General features: G+C 41.6%; 1 protein-coding gene across 1 annotated transcript; it reads left to right on the top strand.

The window, feature by feature from the left end:
• Window positions 1-1,460: 1,460 nt before the first annotated feature.
• Window positions 1,461-14,978, top strand: LOC149973526 (fibrinogen alpha chain). Its single transcript, XM_090213384.1, has 6 exons — window positions 1,461-1,488; window positions 1,928-2,049; window positions 6,401-6,501; window positions 8,821-8,903; window positions 10,219-10,364; window positions 14,485-14,978. Exons 1-6 carry the CDS (start codon window positions 1,461-1,463, stop codon window positions 14,851-14,853), a joined length of 849 nt encoding a protein of 282 aa, XP_090069510.1. The 3' UTR covers window positions 14,854-14,978.
• The last annotated feature ends 4,192 nt before the right edge of the window (window positions 14,979-19,170 follow it).

Genomic DNA, 19,170 nt, shown 5'->3' on the forward strand with positions numbered 1-19,170 from the left:
TAGAATATAATATAATATAATATACATTATGAATATATAGACATTAGAATATAATATAATATTATATACATTAAGGATATTTTGACCTTAGAAAATGATTTTATATACATTAAGAATATATAGACATTAGATATAATATTATATACATTAAGAATATATAGACATTAGAATATAATATAATATAATATACATTAAGAATATATAGACATTAGATATAATATTATAAACATTATGAATATATAGACATTAGATATAATATTATATACATTAAGAATATATAGACATTAGATATAATATTATAAACATTAAGAATATATAGACATTAGATATAATATTATATACATTATGAATATATAGACATTAGATATAATATAATATTATATACAGTAAGAATATATAGACATTAGAATATAATATAATATTATATACATTAAGAATATATAGACATTAGAATATAATATAATATAATATACATTAAGAATATATAGACATTAGATATAATATTATATACAGTAAGAATATATAGACATTAGAATATAATATAATATTATATACATTAAGAATATATAGACATTATAATATAATATAATATTATATACATTAAGAATATATAGACATTAGATATAATATTATAAACATTAAGAATATATAGACATTAGATATAATATTATATACATTATGAATATATAGACATTAGATATAATATAATATTATATACATTAAGAATATATAGACATTAGAATATAATATAATATTATATACATTAAGAATATATAGACATTAGAATATAATATAATATAATATACATTAAGAATATATAGACATTAGATATAATATTATATACATTAAGAATATATAGACATTAGATATAATATAATATTATATACATTAAGAATATATAGACATTAGATATAATATAATATTATATACATTAAGAATATATAGACATTAGGATATAATATAATATTATAAACATTATGAATATATAGACATTAGATATAATATTATAAACATTAAGAATATATAGACATTAGATATAATATTATATACATTAAGAATATATAGACATTAGATATAATATTATAAACATTAAGAATATATAGACATTAGATATAATATTATAAACATTAAGAATATATAGACATTAGATATAATATTATAAACATTAAGAATATATAGACATTAGATATAATATTATAAACATTAAGAATATATAGACATTAGATATAATATTATATACATTAAGAATATATAGACATTAGATATAATATTATATACATTAAGAATATATAGACATTAGATATAATATTATATACATTAAGAATATATAGACATTAGAATATAATATAATATTATATACATTAAGAATATATAGACATTAGATATAATATTATATTTTATTGACATTAGAATATTATATTATAAACATTAAATCCTCTTCCTAAATATTTGGTCAAATGATGAATTTTGTGTATGATTCTTGGAAACGTGGGTGGCTAAACTGACCTCTTTGGCTCAACTTACCCCGCTTTTCCCCTTGATCTAGTCAGTTTGGTGTCCGTATGGATAGTTGACTGAACTTTGAACTCTGTCAACATTTTGACATACACCCGACCTGATGTTAGCACATAGCTAATATTGACCGGATCAATAATTAGCGAAATGCTATCATAGGAATACATTATATGAATCTGCAACGTTTCAACGCACCCTGGTCCTCTTTAGGCTGGGTTATAGCCTAGAAATGTGTGTGTGTGTGTGTGTGTGTGTGTGTGTGTGTGTGTGTGAGAGAGAGTGTGTGTGAGAGAGAGTGTGTGTGCGTGTGTGTGTATCTCTGTGTATCTCTGTGTGTGTGTGTGTGTGTGTGTGTGTGTGTGTGTGTGCGTATGTGTGTGTGTGTAACTCTGTGTGTTGTTGTATGTTGCAGTGTGTAGTCTATGGATACAGCAAGGGAATGGGGTCTCCCAGTCAGTTCGACAGAGAGACAGAGGCAGGAGGGGACGGTGTCCTGACAGACCAGAGCACCCACTCTGCTCTGACCACCAGTGGGTAGGTCTCACACACACACACACACACACACACACACACACACACACACACACACACACACACACACACACAGTGCATTCAGACCCCTTGACATTTTGTTACATTACAGCCTTATTCTAAAATGGATTTACCATCATCAATCTACACACAATCCCCCATCACAACAAAACTGTTTTTTTAGAATTTATAGAAAATGTATTAACAATTAAAAGGTGAAACATCACATTTTCATAAGTATTCAGACCCTTTACTCAGTACTTTGTTGAAGCACCTTTGGCAGTGATTACAGCCTCGAGTCTTCTTGGGTATGATGCTACAAGCTTGGCACACCTGTATTTGGGGAGTTTCTCCCATTCTTCTCTGCAGATCCTCTCAAGCTCTGTCAGGTTGGATGGGGAGCGTCACTGCACAGCTATTTTCAGGTCTGTCCAGAGATGTTCGATCGGGTTCAAGTCTAGGCTCTGGCTGGGCCAGTCAAGGACATTCAGAGACTTGTCCCAAAGCCACTCCTGCATTGTGTTGGCTGTGTGCTTAGGGTCGTTGTCCTGTTTGAAGGTGAACCTTCTCCCCAGTCTGAGGTCCTGAGGGCTCTGGAGCAGGTTTTCATCAAGGATCTCTCTGTACTTTGCCCCTCAATCCTGACTAGTCTCTCAGTCCCTGCCACTGAAAAACATCCCCACAGCATGATGCTGCCACCACCATGCTTCACCATAGGGGTGGTGCCAGGTTTCCTCCAGACGTGACGCTTGGCATTCAGGCTAAAGAGTTCAATCTTGGTTTCATCAGACCAGAGAATTTTGTTTCTTATGGTTTCAGTCTTTAGGTGCCTTTTGGCAAACTCCAAGCGGGCTGTCATGTGCCTTTTACTGAGGAGTGGCTTCCGTCTGCCCACTCTACCATAAAGGCCTGATTGGTGGAGTGCTGCAGAGATGGTTGTTCTTCTGGAAGGTTCTCCCATCTCCACAGAGGAACTCTGGAGCTCTGTCAGAGTGACCATCGGGTTCTTGGTCACCTCCCTGACCAAGGCCCTTCCTTCCCGATTGCTCAGTTTGGCCGGGCGGCCAGCTCTACGAAGAATCTTGATGGTTCCAGACTTCTTCCATTTAAGAATGATGGAGGCCACTGTGCTCTGAACCTTCAATGCTGCAGAATGTGTTGGTACCCTTCCCCAGTTCTGTACCTCGACACAATCCTGTCTCGGAGCTCTACGGACAATTCCTTCCACCTCATGTCTTGGTTTTTGCTCTGACATGCACTGTCAACTGTGGGACGTTATATATACAGGGGTGTGCCTTTCCAAATCATGTCCAATCAACTGAATTTACCACAGGTGGACTCCAATCAAGTTGTAGAAACATCTCAAGGATGATCAATGGAAACAGGATGCTCCTGAGGTCAATTTCAAGTCTCATTGCAAATACTGAACACTTATGTAAATAAGGTATTTCTGTTTAGATTTTTAATAGATTTGCAAATAACTATAAAAAACAGTTTTCACTTTGTCATTATGGGGTATTGTGTGTAGATTGAGGATTTATTTTTTAACATTTAATCCATGATTAAAAAAAAAAAGTTACACTTTTATTTAACTAGGCAAGTCAATTAAGAACAAATTCTTATTTTCAATGACGACCTAGGAACAGTGGGTTAACTGGTCTAGGAACAGTGGATTAACTGGTCTAGGAACAGTGGGTTAACTGGTCTAGGAACAGTGGGTTAACTGGTCTAGGAACAGTGGGTTAACTGGTCTAGGAACAGTGGGTTAACTGGTCTAGGAACAGCGGGTTAACTGGTCTAGGAACAATGGGTTAACTGGTCTAGGAACAATGGGTTAACTGGTCTAGGAACAGTGGGTTAACTGGTCTAGGAACAGTGGGTTAACTGGTCTAGGAACAGTGGGTTAACTGGTCTAGGAACAGTGGGTTAACTGGTCTAGGAACAGTGGGTTAACTGGTCTAGGAACAGTGGGTTAACTGGCCTTGGAACAGTGGCTTAACTGGTCTAGGAACAGTGGGTTAACTGGTCTAGGAACAGTGGGTTAACTGGTCTAGGAACAGTGGGTTAACTGGTCTAGGAACAGTGGGTTAACTGGCCTTGGAACAGTGGCTTAACTGGTCTAGGAACAGTGGGTTAACTGGTCTAGGAACAGTGGGTTAACTGGTCTAGGAACAGTGGGTTAACTGGTCTAGGAACAGTGGGTTAACTGGCCTAGGAACAGTGGGTTAACTGGTCTAGGAACAGTGGGTTAACTGGCCTAGGAACAGTGGGTTAACTGGCCTAGGAACAGTGGGTTAACTGGCCTAGGAACAGTGGGTTAACTGGCCTAGGAACAGTGGGTTAACTGGCCTAGGAACAGTTGGTTAACTGGTCTAGGAACAGTGGGTTAACTGGTCTAGGAACAGTAGGTTAACTGGTCTAGGAACAGTGGGTTAACTGGTCTAGGAACAGTGGGTTAACTGGTCTAGGAACAGTGGGTTAACTGGTCTAGGAACAGTAGGTTAACTGGTCTAGGAACAGTGGGTTAACTGGCCTAGGAACAGTGGGTTAACTGGTCTAGGAACAGTGGGTTAACTGGTCTAGGAACAGTGGGTTAACTGGTCTAGGAACAGTGGGTTAACTGGCCTAGGAACAGTGGGTTAACTGCCTTTTTCAGGGGCAGAACAACAGATTTTTTTTTTCACCTTGTCAGCTCAGGGATTTGATCTTACATCCTTTTGGTTACTAGTCCAAAACCCTAACCACTAGGCTACCTGCCGAACAACGATGTAACTTAACAAAATGTGGAAAAAGTCAAGGGGTCTGAATACTTTCTGAATGCACTGTACACATCCTACACAAACACAAACAACACAAACACACCACACCCTACACAAACACAGCACACACAAACACACCCTACACAAACACACCCTACACAAACACAAACAACACAAACACACCAAACCCTACACAAACACACCCTACACAAACACACCATACACAAACACACCACACACAAACACACCCTACACAAACACACCCTACACAAACACACCACACCCTACACAAACACACCACACCCTACACAAACACACCACACCCTACACAAACACACCACACCCTACACAAACAGACCATACACAAACACACCCTACACAAACACACCACACCCTACACAAACACACCACACCACACCCTACACAAACACACCACACCCTACACAAACAGACCATACACAAACACACCCTACACAAACACACCCTACACAAACACACCACACCCTACACAAACACACCCTACACAAACACACCACACACAAACACACCCTACACAAACACAAACACAAACAACACAAACACACCCTACACAAACACACCCTACACAAACACACCATACACAAACACACCACACACAAACACACCCTACACAAACACACCCTACACAAACACACCACACCCTACACAAACACACCACACCCTACACAAACACACCACACCCTACACAAACACACCACACCCTACACAAACAGACCATACACAAACACACCCTACACAAACACACCACACCCTACACAAACACACCACACCCTACACAAACACACCACACCCTACACAAACAGACCATACACAAACACACCCTACACAAACACACCCTACACAAACACACCACACCCTACACAAACACACCCTACACAAACACACCACACACAAACACACCCTACACAAACACACCCTACACAAACACACCCTAGAAAAAAACACACCACACCATACACAAACATACCCTACACAAACACACCCTACACAAACACACCATACACAAACACACCCTACACAAACACACCCTACACAAACACACCATACACAAACACACCCTACACAAACACACCCTACACAAACACACCACACCCTACACAAACACACCACACCCTACACAAACACAACACACCACACAGAAACACACCACACCATACACAAACACACCACACCCTCTACTTAGACCGAAGTCAGTGAGAAACATCCCATCTAACCCGAACCACTCACGATGAAATTAATAAAAAACAATCCAATCCTGGACTTATTGATAACTTACTGATAATGTTAATAGAGACTAACACACTCACGATATAGCTAAGGCCACCACAACCAAACTCACCCCCAAATGTATACATGATTGATAATACATACACTGAAATATTTATGTACATCCTAACAATATATACTGTATGTGTCTGTAGGAGTCCATGTGTCGGTCTGACTGCAAGCTACAAGGCCAGACGAAGGAGACAGAGAGATAGACAATTGATCAATATAACCGTATCGAATCAATCAATAGCCATGATCAATAAATAACTTATTGATAACGTCCACAGGAGTCCCGGTGTCCGTCGGGCTGCAGACTACAGGGTCTGATGGAGCAGACAGAGAGACAGACGAGGGGCAGACTGAGGGACATCTGTGAGAGGAGACAGAGGTATACTGATTGATTGGATTTGTAAGTGTTAAAATCTCAGTGTTAAGGTAAAGAATACGTGTCAATGTAAAAAAAATATAGATATTGAAACAAACCTGCAATAGAGCATCCTGGGAAATATGCTAATAATGGTCGTGGTTTTGGTTCAACTCTTGTTATTAACACCAATACTGGGGGTTCTTTTTTTACACCACTGAATATTAATTGCTGATTTTTAGAATAGTTAGTTTTTTAATAACTATGTTTCTGCATGCACATTAATTGATTAATTGATCGTATACTACACAAAGATAAATAAAAAATAAGTAAAAAATCTAAACTAATCCCATCAGTAAAGGGTTGGATTTCGTTGCACCCGTTACTGAGATGGCTGTTCCAGTTGAGATGGATTAGGTCGTCTTGTAAGTGAAGTCCTGAACCCCTTACTGAGATTGCTGTTCCAGTTGAGATGGATTAGGTCGTCTTGTATCTGAAGTCTTGCACCGTTGCAGTCATTCTGAAAGCAGGTTGTGTTCAACAAAGAACTCTAGTTGTTGGCTGTTCTCCCTAGCTGGATTCTGATTAGAAGTACAAATCACTACACACATCATTCTAGCGTCACTGGCAGGGATGGTGTGGCCGAAGAGTTCCAGACCACAACATTTTTTTTATTTTTATTTTTTTATTTTACCTTTATTTAACCAGGCAAGTCAGTTAAGAACAAATTCTTATTTTCAATGACGGCCTGGGAACAGTGGGTTAACTGCCTGTTCAGGGGCAGAACGACAGATTTGTACCTTGTCAGCTCGGGGGTTTGAACTCACAACCTTCCGGTTACTAGTTCAACGCTCTAACCACTAGGCTACCCTGCCGCCCCGGGGGATAACAAGGCCCCAACTACAGGCATTACGATATAGATCAAACATGGTAAACTTGTAATTCATACACAGTTGATTTAATTTAATGAACGATAGAATGTAAAAACATTATCTCTGTCACTAACAAACACAGTCATGGGTAGGTACGTCTCACATTCACCTGAAAGGCATGCTGGGAAATATGCTAATAATAAATACCCCCCCAGTTAACACTGAGACCGCCTAGCTAAGAGAGATTTTGCTTCGAAGCTATAACAGCTAACCATGTAACGTTCTAAAGCATTATTAGGCCTTGGTAAACGTCTCGTGGACAGATCTACGTTAACTGGTACCATAGAATCTGTTGGGAAGGAATTGGATGCATCGGATAACGAGTTGCACAACCAAATTTCGATATTGCACCTGGTGTATTCTTACTCTCAATAGTAAGTTGAGATCCCGACTGAGTTGCTTATATATATATATATATTTAGTAACTTATATATTTTCTATATTGTTAATAATATATTATTGTTTAATTGTTTTGGTCATGCAGCCAGGGACCTTCAGCGACCGCTTATATCACTTATAGCTGGAACCGCCCTAAAACCGGCCTAAAACCGCCCTAGAACCTCCCTAGAACTGCCCCAAAACCGCCCTAGAACCTCCCTAGAACCGCCCTAAAACCGGCCTAAAACCGCCCTAGAACCGCCCTAAAACCGGCCTAGAACCGCCCTAGAACCGGCCTAAAACCGGCCTAGAACCGCCCTAGAACCGGCCTAGAACCGCCCTAGAACCGGCCTAGAACCGGCCTAGAACCGGCCTTGACGAGCAGCAGTAGTTCCGGTGTTGTTTGTTACTGGTTATTAGGACGAATCCCGATTTTGCAGATGTTAGTATCTTTCGGGAATTTCAGAAAGGGAGGGGACATTTGGCCCTTACTCCTCATTCCGGTTCCGCTCCTCATTCTAGAATCTCCTCATTCTAGGATCTCCTCATTCCGGTTCCTCTCCTCATTCTAGGATCTCCTCATTCCGGTTCCGCTCCTCATTCTAGAATCTCCTCATTCTAGGATCTCCTCATTCCGGTTTCGCTCCTCATTCTAGAATCTCCTCATTCTAGGATCTCCTCATTCTAGGATCTCCTCATTCCGGTTCCGCTCCTCATTCTAGAATCTCCTCATTCTAGGATCTCCTCATTCCGGTTCCGCTCCTCATTCTAGAATCTCCTCATTCTAGGATCTCCTCATTCCGGTTTCGCTCCTCATTCTAGAATCTCCTCATTCTAGGATCTCTTTCGTTCTAGGATCTCCTCGTTCTAGGATCTCCTCATCTTCACATCTCTTCTCTCAACATGTATGGACCCAGAAGTTCATTGAGCAGCTGACCAATTACGTGAGACTTTAGGTCTGGGTTAGCTGAGATTAAACCTAGTTAAACATATTACATATTGTGAAAGTTAAAGCCAAGAACCATGCTTACAGGTACGAGGACGCGGCTACAGTATCCATGGTGACCACCAAACACATCTACTATATCAACCGCAAGGCCATCGTCAAGACACACAGTAGGTGACAACACCTCCAATCCATCTATCTATCAATCAATTAAACATATCTATCAATCAATGTCTGTCTGTCTGTCTGTCTGTCTGTCTGTCTGTCTGTCTGTCTGTCTGTCTGTCTGTCTGTCTGTCTGTCTGTCTGTCTGCCTGCCTGTCTGTCTGTCTGTCTGTCTGTCTGTCTGTCTGTCTGTCTGCCTGCCTGCCTGCCTGCCTGTCTGTCTGCCTGCCTGCCTGCCTGCCTGCCTGCCTGCCTGCCTGCCTGCCTGCCAGTCTGTCTGTCTGCCTGCCTGCCAGTCTGTCTGCCTGTCTGGCTAACTGTCTGTCTGTCTGTCTGTCTGTCTGTCTGTCTGTCTGTCTGTCTGTCTGTCTGTCTGTCTGTCTGTCTGTCTGTCTGTCTGTCTGCCTGCCTGCCTGCCTGTCTGCCTGTCTGGCTAACTGTCTGTCTGTCTGTCTGTCTGTCTGTCTGTCTGTCTGTCTGTCTCTCTGTCTGGCTAACTGTCTGCCTGCCTGCCTGCCTGCCTATATGTAAATTAGTTTTAATGACTCCAACCTAAGTGTATGTAAACTAGTTTTAATGACTCCAACCTAAGTGTATGTAAACTAGTCTTAATGACTCCAACCTAAGTGTATGTAAACTAGTCTTAATGACTCCAACCTAAGTGTATGTAAACTAGTTTTAATGACTCCAACCTGAGTGTATGTAAACTAGTTTTAATGACTCCAACCTAAGTGTATGTAAACTAGTCTTAATGACTCCAACCTAAGTGTATGTAAACTAGTTTTAATGACTCCAACCTGAGTGTATGTAAATTAGTTTTAATGACTCCAACCTAAGTGTATGTAAACTAGTTTTAATGACTCCAACCTAAGTGTATGTAAATTAGTTTTAATGACTCCAACCTAAGTGTATGTAAACTAGTCTTAATGACTCCAACCTAAGTGTATGTAAACTAGTTTTAATGACTCCAACATAAGTGTATGTAAACTAGTCTTAATGACTCCAACCTAAGTGTATGTAAACTAGTCTTAATGACTCCAACCTAAGTGTATGTAAACTAGTGTTAATGACTCCAACCTAAGTGGATGTAAACTTCAGACTTCAACTGTATGAATCACTGTCTGTTTGTCTGTTTGTCTGTTCATCTGTCCGTCTACCAACCAAGCCATCGATCTTTATAAAATATCTATCAACCAATTGCCTTCCATCTGTTTTAGTTTCTGCTTCCCCCAGTTGTCCTACTTCCCCTTTCTCTCTCCTTCAGTCTTCCCTCCATCTTCTGTTTTGATTGATTGATTGATTGATTGATTGTGACTACAGTGTCTGAGCTGAGGTACGTGGAGTTTGCTGAGGGCTTGGCCATGAACCTGACATCGCTAAGGAAACGGTCGGCTGCGTTGCTACGGAAACTGAAGGAGCAGCGAAGCCACGTCCAGAAACAGCTAGAGGACATGTACCGGCAAGAGGTAAGAGTCAGACTTAGAGAGTTAAGAGTCAGACTTAGAAAGGTAAGAGTCAGACTTAGAAAGTCAGACTTAGAGAGTTAAGAGTCACTTAGAAAGTCAGACTTAGAGAGTTAAGAGTCAGTCTTAAAGAGTTAAAAGTCAGACTTAGAGAGTTAAGAGTCAGACTTAGAGAGTTAAGAGTCAGACTTAAAGAGTTATAAGTCAGACTTAGAGAGTTAAGAGTCAGACTTAGAGAGTTAAGAGTCAGACTTAGAGAGTTAAGAGTCAGTCTTAGAGAGTTAAGAGTCAGTCTTAGAGAGTTAAGAGTTAGACTTAAAGAGTTATAAGTCAGACTTAGAGAGTTAAGAGTCAGACTTAAAGAGTTAAGAGTCAGACTTAGAGAGTTAAGAGTCAGACTTAGAGAGTTAAGAGTCAGACTTAGAGAGTTAAGAGTCAGACTTAAAGAGTTAAGAGTCAGACTTAGAGGGTCAAAAGTCAGACTTAGAGAGTTAAGAGTCAGACTTAGAGAGTTAAGAGTCAGACTTAGAGAGTTAAGAGTCAGACTTAGAGAGTTAAGAGTCAGACTTAAAGAGTTAAGAGTCAGACTTAGAGGGTCAAAAGTCAGACTTAGAGAGTTAAGAGTCAGACTTAGAGAGTTAAGAGTCAGACTTAGAAAGTGAAAGGGAAACTTCACAATTTTTCAACTTCATTGGAAACACTTATCTTTCTCTATATTTTTTACTACAAAACATAGAAACACGCCATTTTCACATATGTTGATGTTGTCGTGGTGCTGGAGATGATGTGAAGATTAAAAATGCACCTAGAGGCCCAGTTTGTTGTTTGTTTGAGATTAAGCCTAGTCTAGTACTAGTAGAGTGAATAGAACCCATGTGCAGTGACTGTGTGAAGAGAGAAGTCTTGAATCATCTGAATATCTGCGGTGGCGCTCGTGTCATTTTCCTGAGTCTACCTTTAATGTGTCCAGGAAAGTTCTGGGTAAATTCAAGGCACGCAGAAAGTATTCAGACCCCTTGACTTTTTCCACATTTTGTTACATCACAGCCTTATTCTGAAATTGATTAAATCGTCAATCTACACACAATACCCCATAACGATTAAGCAAAAATAGGTTTTTAGACATTTTTGCAAACTTATGTAAATGTTATGTTAAAGTTTTTTTTGACATTTTATACATTTGCAAAAAAAAATGTAAAAACGTTTTTTGTTTTGTCATTGTGGGGTATTTGTGTGTAGATTGATGAGGGGGAAAAACATTCCAATACATTTTATTACAAGGCTGTGATGTAACAAGGCTGTGATGTAACGAGGCTGTGATGTAACGAGGCTGTGATGTAACAAGGCTGTGATGTAACAAGGCTGTGATGTAACGAGGCTGTGATGTAACGAGGCTGTGATGCAACGAGGCTGTGATGTAACAAAGCTGTGATGTAACGAGGCTGTGATGTAACGAGGCTGTGATGTAACGAGGCTGTGATGTAACGAGGCTGTGATGTAACGAGGCTGTGATGTAACGAGGCTGTGATGTAACGAGGCTGTGATGTAACGAGGCTGTGATGTAACAAGGCTGTGATGTAACGAGGCTGTGATGTAACGAGGCTGTGATGTAACGAGGCTGTGATGTAACGAGGCTGTGATGTAACGAGGCTGTGATGTAACGAAGTGGAAAAGGGGGAGGGGTCTGAATACTTTCAGAATGCACTGTAGATTTTCATCATCTCACATTCTCCCATAAACTCCATTCAGTGCTCACGACGGAGAGGAGGTGAGGAACGGAGGTGAGGAAAGGAGATGAGGATAGGAGATGAGGAGATTAGGAAATTATATGATAGGAGATAAGGATAGGAGATGAGGAGATTAGAAAATTATATGAGGATAGGAGATGAGGATAGGAGATGAGGAGATTAGGAAATTAGATGAGGATAGGAGATGAGGATAGGAGATGAGGACAGGAGATGAGGATATGAGATGAGGAAAGGAGACGAGGAAAGGAGATGAGGAATGGAGATGAGGAATGGAGATGAGCAAAGGAGATGAGGATGGTTGAATATCAATGCCTTATGACACACAACTGTTGCGTTAGTGACTATTGATCTCCCTGATTTTGAGAACATGCGGGGGGGGGGGGGCAAAACTCTGCCACAGCTAACTTTGACTCATATGACAAACATGGGCCCTGTCCCAAATGGCTCCCTATGTTCTATCTAGTGCACCAGAACCTGGTCAAAAGTAGGGCGCTGGATTAGGGAGCAGGGATGCATTTGGGACACGATCCTCTCCAACCTCATCCCACCAGTCAAGGTCCTCTAGTGTTTACCGAAGAGCTTTGGTCGAATCCTAACGCTTCGCTCCTCCTCTAGCTGTGTCTCTGTGTTCCTCTGTAACCCATCAGATCCTAACGCTTCGCTCCTCTAGCTGTGTCTCTGTGTTCCTCTGTAACCCATCAGATCCTAACGCTTCGCTCCTCCTCTAGCTGTGTCTCTGTGTTCCTCTGTAACCCATCAGATCCTAACGCTTCGCTCCTCCTCTAGCTGTGTCTCTGTGTTCCTCTGTAACCCATCAGATCCTAACGCTTCGCTCCTCCTCTAGCTGTGTCTCTGTGTTCCTCTGTAACCCATCAGATCCTAACGCTTCGCTCCTCCTCTAGCTGTGTCTCTGCGTTCCTCTGTAACCCATCAGATCCTAACGCTTCGCTCCTCCTCTAGCTGTGTCTCTGTGTTCCTCTGTAACCCATCAGATCCTAACGCTTCGCTCCTCCTCTAGCTGTGTCTCTGTGTTCCTCTGTAACCCATCAGATCCTAACGCTTCGCTCCTCCTCTAGCTGTGTCTCTGTGTTCCTCTGTAACCCATCAGATCCTAACGCTTCGCTCCTCCTCTAGCTGTGTCTCTGTGTTCCTCTGTAACCCATCAGATCCTAACGCTTCGCTCCTCCTCTAGCTGTGTCTCTGTGTTCCTCTGTAACCCATCAGATCCTAACGCTTCGCTCCTCCTCTAGCTGTGTCTCTGTGTTCCTCTGTAACCCATCAGATCCTAACGCTTCGCTCCTCCTCTAGCTGTGTCTCTGTGTTCCTCTGTAACCCATCAGATCCTAACGCTTCGCTCCTCCTCTAGCTGTGTCTCTGTGTTCCTCTGTAACCCATCAGATCCTAACGCTTCGCTCCTCCTCTAGCTGTGTCTCTGCGTTCCTCTGTAACCCATCAGATCATAACGCTTCGCTCCTCCTCTAGCTGTGTGTCTGTGTTCCTCTGTAACCCATCAGATCCTAACGCTTCGCTCCTCCTCTAGCTGTGTCTCTGTGTTCCTCTGTAACCCATCAGATCCTAACGCTTCGCTCCTCCTCTAGCTGTGTCTCTGTGTTCCTCTGTAACACATCAGATCCTAACGCTTCGCTCCTCCTCTAGCTGTGTCTCTGTGTTCCTCTGTAACCCATCAGATCCTAACGCTTCGCTCCTCCTCTAGCTGTGTCTCTGTGTTCCTCTGTAACCCATCAGATCCTAACGCTTCGCTCCTCCTCTAGCTGTGTCTCTGTGTTCCTCTGTAACCCATCAGATCCTAACGCTTCGCTCCTCCTCTAGCTGTGTCTCTGTGTTCCTCTGTAACCCATCAGATCCTAACGCTTCGCTCCTCCTCTAGCTGTGTCTCTGTGTTCCTCTGTAACCCATCAGATCCTAACGCTTCGCTCCTCCTCTAGCTGTGTCTCTGTGTTCCTCTGTAACCCATCAGATCCTAACGCTTCGCTCCTCCTCTAGCTGTGTCTCTGTGTTCCTCTGTAACACATCAGATGGACATTGGCCTTTGGCTGAGTCTGAAATAACACCCTGTTGTCTACACAGTGTACTCTTGACCAGGGGCATCATGTGTCTCTGATGTAGGATCAGCCCCTTCTCTCCATTGAATCTTATTCATTATGGTTTCAAATTGCTAAACTGATCCTAAATCAGAACTCCTGCGCTTGATAAACCACCAGTCACTTATCCATATGGCCCCAGAGCATTATATAGGGAATAGGGTGCCATTTTGGACATAACCTCTGTGGGTTGCATAGGTGGGCCTTGGTCAAAATTAGTGCACTACGTAGGGAACCTCTGTTCGCACCTCTGTGTTTCTCTCTGTACCCTAGGTGGACGTTGAGATCAAACTGCGCTCCTGTCAAGGATCATGCAACAGGTCCATTGCTTTCCACATCGACCACAACAGCTACAGATCGCTAGCCAATCAGATGACCCTGTTCAGTAACACCGCCAAGCATCGGAAGAGCTCTCTTCTTAATAAGGACATCGCCAAGATCAAACTACAGCCGGTGGCTGTCGGTCCCCCGCCGTCAACCGACTATAAAACCATCCCCATGGTACAGAAGGAACTCCTGACTCAGTTTGAGGATCTAGAACAGAATCATGTGGTTCTAGAAGAGGTTCTAGAAGAAACGGAATGCCTGGGTTCTGAAAGGGAGAGAGGAAAAGGAGAAGCAGGCGTTCTAGAATGTAAATAATAAACTCAGATAGAGATGTCTGCCTCTCTGTGATATCTTGGTTCGGTTCTGATAGATATGTTATTATGAACATATTGGGGTCATATTTTTATTTACTTCTAATAAAGGACTGCTGTTTTAATTAACATAAACTATCATTATATACAGCCATGGGAAGTAGGGGTGTTGAGGATGCCTCACTGAGGTTCTACTCCTGAGTGGTGCAGGGGTCTAAGACACTGCATCTCAGTGCAAGAGGCTTCACTGCAGAAACACTTGTTCGAATCCAGGCTGCATCACGTCTGGCTGTGATTGGGTGTCCCATAGGGACAATTGGCCCAGCGTTGTCCAGGGAATGTGTTCTTAACTGACGTGCCCTGTTAAATTAAACTAATATTACTTGTCAGAGAGGATTAAAATAAGCAGCAGGTTGGGAAGAAAACATTCTGTCAGCACTCTCTTGACAAAGAGATTCTCAACCCCCTCTCCCAGGACTAACGAACAGATTCTCAACCCCCTCCTCCAGCACGAACGAAGAGATTCTCAACCCCTTCCTCCAGCACTAACGAAGAGATTCTCAACCCCTTCCTCCAGCACTAACGAAGAGATTCTCAACCCCTTCCTCCAGCACTAACGAAGAGATTCTCACCCCCACAGCACTAAACATCTTCCTGCGGCCAGGTCTATATGTATATTATGATATACTTCTGCATTGTTGAATACTCCTTTCTTATTGGCTAGAAAGGCATTCTAGAATGCACATTAAACCAGATAACGGGACAGTTGGAAAGGATATCAGGACACCTTGCGATCATGACGAAATATGCACCTGCACTTGCAGACCGTACTTGCTACACAGATACAGAAAGATAAAACCAACAACCACACAAACTGAAATTGGGAACATTGTAAACGCAAGTCCAACGAGGAACAAATGTAGCTAGCTAGTATTTTATTAATTTACTTTTTGGAGCCTCTGATGACAACGTGATGAGTGACGAACAGGAATTCCTTCGGTCCTCTCCGGCTCTATGCTGTCAAATCCTCCCTCGTGTTTCTAGTTTAGTGTCACTATGCTGTCAAATCCTCCCTCATGTTTCTAGTTTAGTGTCACTATGCTGTCAAATCCTCCCTCGTGTTTCTAGTTTAGTGTCACTATGCTGTCAAGTCCTCCCTCATGTTTCTAGTTTAGTGTCGCTATGCTGTCAAATCCTCCCTCATGTTTCTAGTTTAGTGGTGCTATGCTGTCAAAACCTCCCTCGTGTTTCTAGTTTAGTGGTGCTATGCTGTCAAAACCTCCCTCGTGTTTCTAGTTTAGTGGTGCTATGCTGTCAAATCCTCCCTCATGTTTCTAGTTTAGTGTCACTATGCTGTCAAATCCTCCCTCATGTTTCTAGTTTCAGCAACTGATTTCAGCTCCTGATATTTTTTCATTTGATTGTCGTATTAGCAGGTTTGCTAGCAACAAACTATTTAGCTAGCTTCTAGCCTAGTGTTTGATATGCAATGTGTTCTCTTCGTAATGAACAGTCAGTGTCGACAAGTGTCCTGATGAGATGGCGCTATACCAGGCAAAATCAGGCATCATCAGCTCATTGTTATGGATGTATCCAAATCTACAGGATGTCAACAGAAAACAGCTACATTGCTGTTATTCTGGCTGCAGAGACTGTGACTGTGTTAGCCATAGACTGTGTTAGCCATAGACTGTATTAGCCATAGACTGTATTAGCCATAGACTGTGTTAGCCATAGACTGTATTAGCCATAGACTGTATTAGCCATAGACTGTGTTAGCCATAGACTGTGTTAGCCATAGACTGTGTTAGCCATAGACTGTGTTAGCCATAGACTGTGTTAGCCATAGACTGTTTTAGCCATAGACTGTATTAGCCATAGACTGTGTTAGCCATACACTGTGTTAGCAATAGACTGTTTTAGCCATAGACTGTTTTAACCATAGACTGTATTAGCCATAGACTGTGTTAGCCATAGACTGTGTTAGCCATAGACTGTGTTAGCCATAGACTGTGTTAGCCATAGACTGTGTTAGCCATAGACTGTGTTAGCCATAGCTAGCTGGCTGGCTGGCTAACAAGCAAGGGGTAAGAACGTTGCCAGCAAGCATAGCAACAGAACGTAAAGAACGAACGACTGGGTCGGCGTCCGTAAATATCAAACTAATCGAACGAACGACTGGCAACCAATATATGATCAAGTATGAATTTGCTTATATTAATGAAAATCTTTTTAAAAATCCTTTATTTACAAATGAAAGGGCCCATTTATTTGGACTGTCTCTCTCTGTGTGTAAACATTGGCATAACAATATTTCAAGTAGATTCTCTCTCTATATATTCTGTATATCGTAACCTTGGTATTATTGGTTTTACATTTTAAGGGTCAGTTAATACCTTTCACATTCCAGGTAACGATCTGATGGCTGTGGGTAGATACAATGCTTTCTAAAATGCTCTCATTTTATTGAACCTTTATTTAACGAGGCAAGTCAGTTAAGAACAAATTCTTCTTTACAAATGACGGTCTAGAAAAAGGCAGAAGGCCTCCTGCAGGGGACAGGCTGGGATTAAAGATTAATACTAAATAAAATAAAAAATATGGGACAAAACACACATCACGACAAGAGAGACAACACAACACTACATAAAGAGACCTAAGACAACAATGCAGCATGGTAGCAACACAACAAGACAACAACATGGTAGCAACACAACATGACAACAGCATGGTAGTAACACAACATGACAACAGCATGGTAGCAACACAACATGACAACAACATGGCAGCAACACATGACAACACAGCATGGTAGCAACCCAACAAGACAACAACATGGTAGCAACACAACAAGACAACAACATGGTAGCAACACAACATGACAACAACATGGTAACAACACAACATAACAACAACATGGTAGCAACACAACATGACAACAACATGGTAACAACACAACATAACAACAACATGGTAGCAACACAACATGACAACACAGCATGGTAGCAACACAACAAGACAACAACATGGTAGCAACACAACAAGACAACAACATGGTAGCAACACAACATGACAACAACATGGTAACAACACAACATAACAACAACATGGTAGCAACCCAACAAGACAACAACATGGTAGCAACACAACAAGACAACAACATGGTAGCAACACAACATGACAACAACATGGTAACAACACAACATAACAACAACATGGTAGCAACCCAACAAGACAACAACATGGTAGCAACACAACAAGACAACAACATGGTAGCAACCCAACAAGACAACAACATGGTAGCAACACAACAAGACAACAACATGGTAGCAACACAACATGACAACAACATGGTAACAACACAACATAACAACAACATGGTAGCAACACAACATGACAACAACATGGTAGCAACACAACAAGACAACAACATGGTAGCAACACAACATGACAACAACATGGTAGCAACACAACAAGACAACAACATGGTAGCAACACAACAAGACAACAACATGGTAGCAACACAACATGACAACAACATGGTAACAACACAACATAACAACAACATGGTAGCAACCCAACAAGACAACAACATGGTAGCAACACAACAAGACAACAACATGGTAGCAACACAACAAGACAACAACATGGTAGCAACACAACATGACAACAACATGGTAACAACACAACATAACAACAACATGGTAGCAACACAACATGACAGCAACATGGTAGCAACACAACAAGACAACAACATGGTAGCAACACAACATGACAACAACATGGTAGCAACACTAAACATGGTACAACAGCACAAAGGGCAAGAAGGTAGAGACAACAATACATCACGAGAAACAGCCACAACTGTCAGTAAGAGTGTCCATGGTTGAGTCTTTGAATTAAGAGATTGAGATAAAACTGTCCAATTGGAGTATTTGTTGCAGCTCGTTCCAGTCGCTAACTGCAGCAAACTGAAAAGAGGAGCGACCCAGGAATGTGTGTGCTTTGGGGACCTTTAACAGAATGAGACCGGCAGAACGGGTGTTGTATGTGGAGGATGAGGGCTGCAGTAGATAGCTCAGATAGGGGGGAAGTGAGGCCTAAGAGGGTTTTATAAAGAAGCATCAACCAGTGTGTCTTGCGACGGGTATACAGAGATGACCAGTTTACAGAGGAGTATAGAGTGCAGTGATGTGTCCTATAAGGAGCATTGGTGTCCTATAAAGAACATCTAGCTTCTAGAGAGCACCCTTACCTGCCGATCTATAAATTACATCTCCCTAAGCACGGGTAGGACGGTCTGAATCATGACGATCAAACA

Source organism: Oncorhynchus mykiss, chromosome 21 (assembly GCF_057628025.1).
Source record: "Oncorhynchus mykiss isolate SJ-2025 chromosome 21, ASM5762802v1, whole genome shotgun sequence".
NCBI lineage: Eukaryota > Metazoa > Chordata > Actinopteri > Salmoniformes > Salmonidae > Oncorhynchus > Oncorhynchus mykiss.

Coding starts and splice junctions, on each gene's coding strand:
- LOC149973526 (XM_090213384.1), top strand. CDS start 1,461: ATGAATTTTGTGTATGATTCTTGGAAAC. Junction 1,489..1,927: donor TGTGTATGATTCTTGGAAAC/GTGGGTGGCTAA, acceptor TGTATGTTGCAG/TGTGTAGTCTATGGATACAG. Junction 6,502..8,820: donor ATCTGTGAGAGGAGACAGAG/GTATACTGATTG, acceptor CCATGCTTACAG/GTACGAGGACGCGGCTACAG.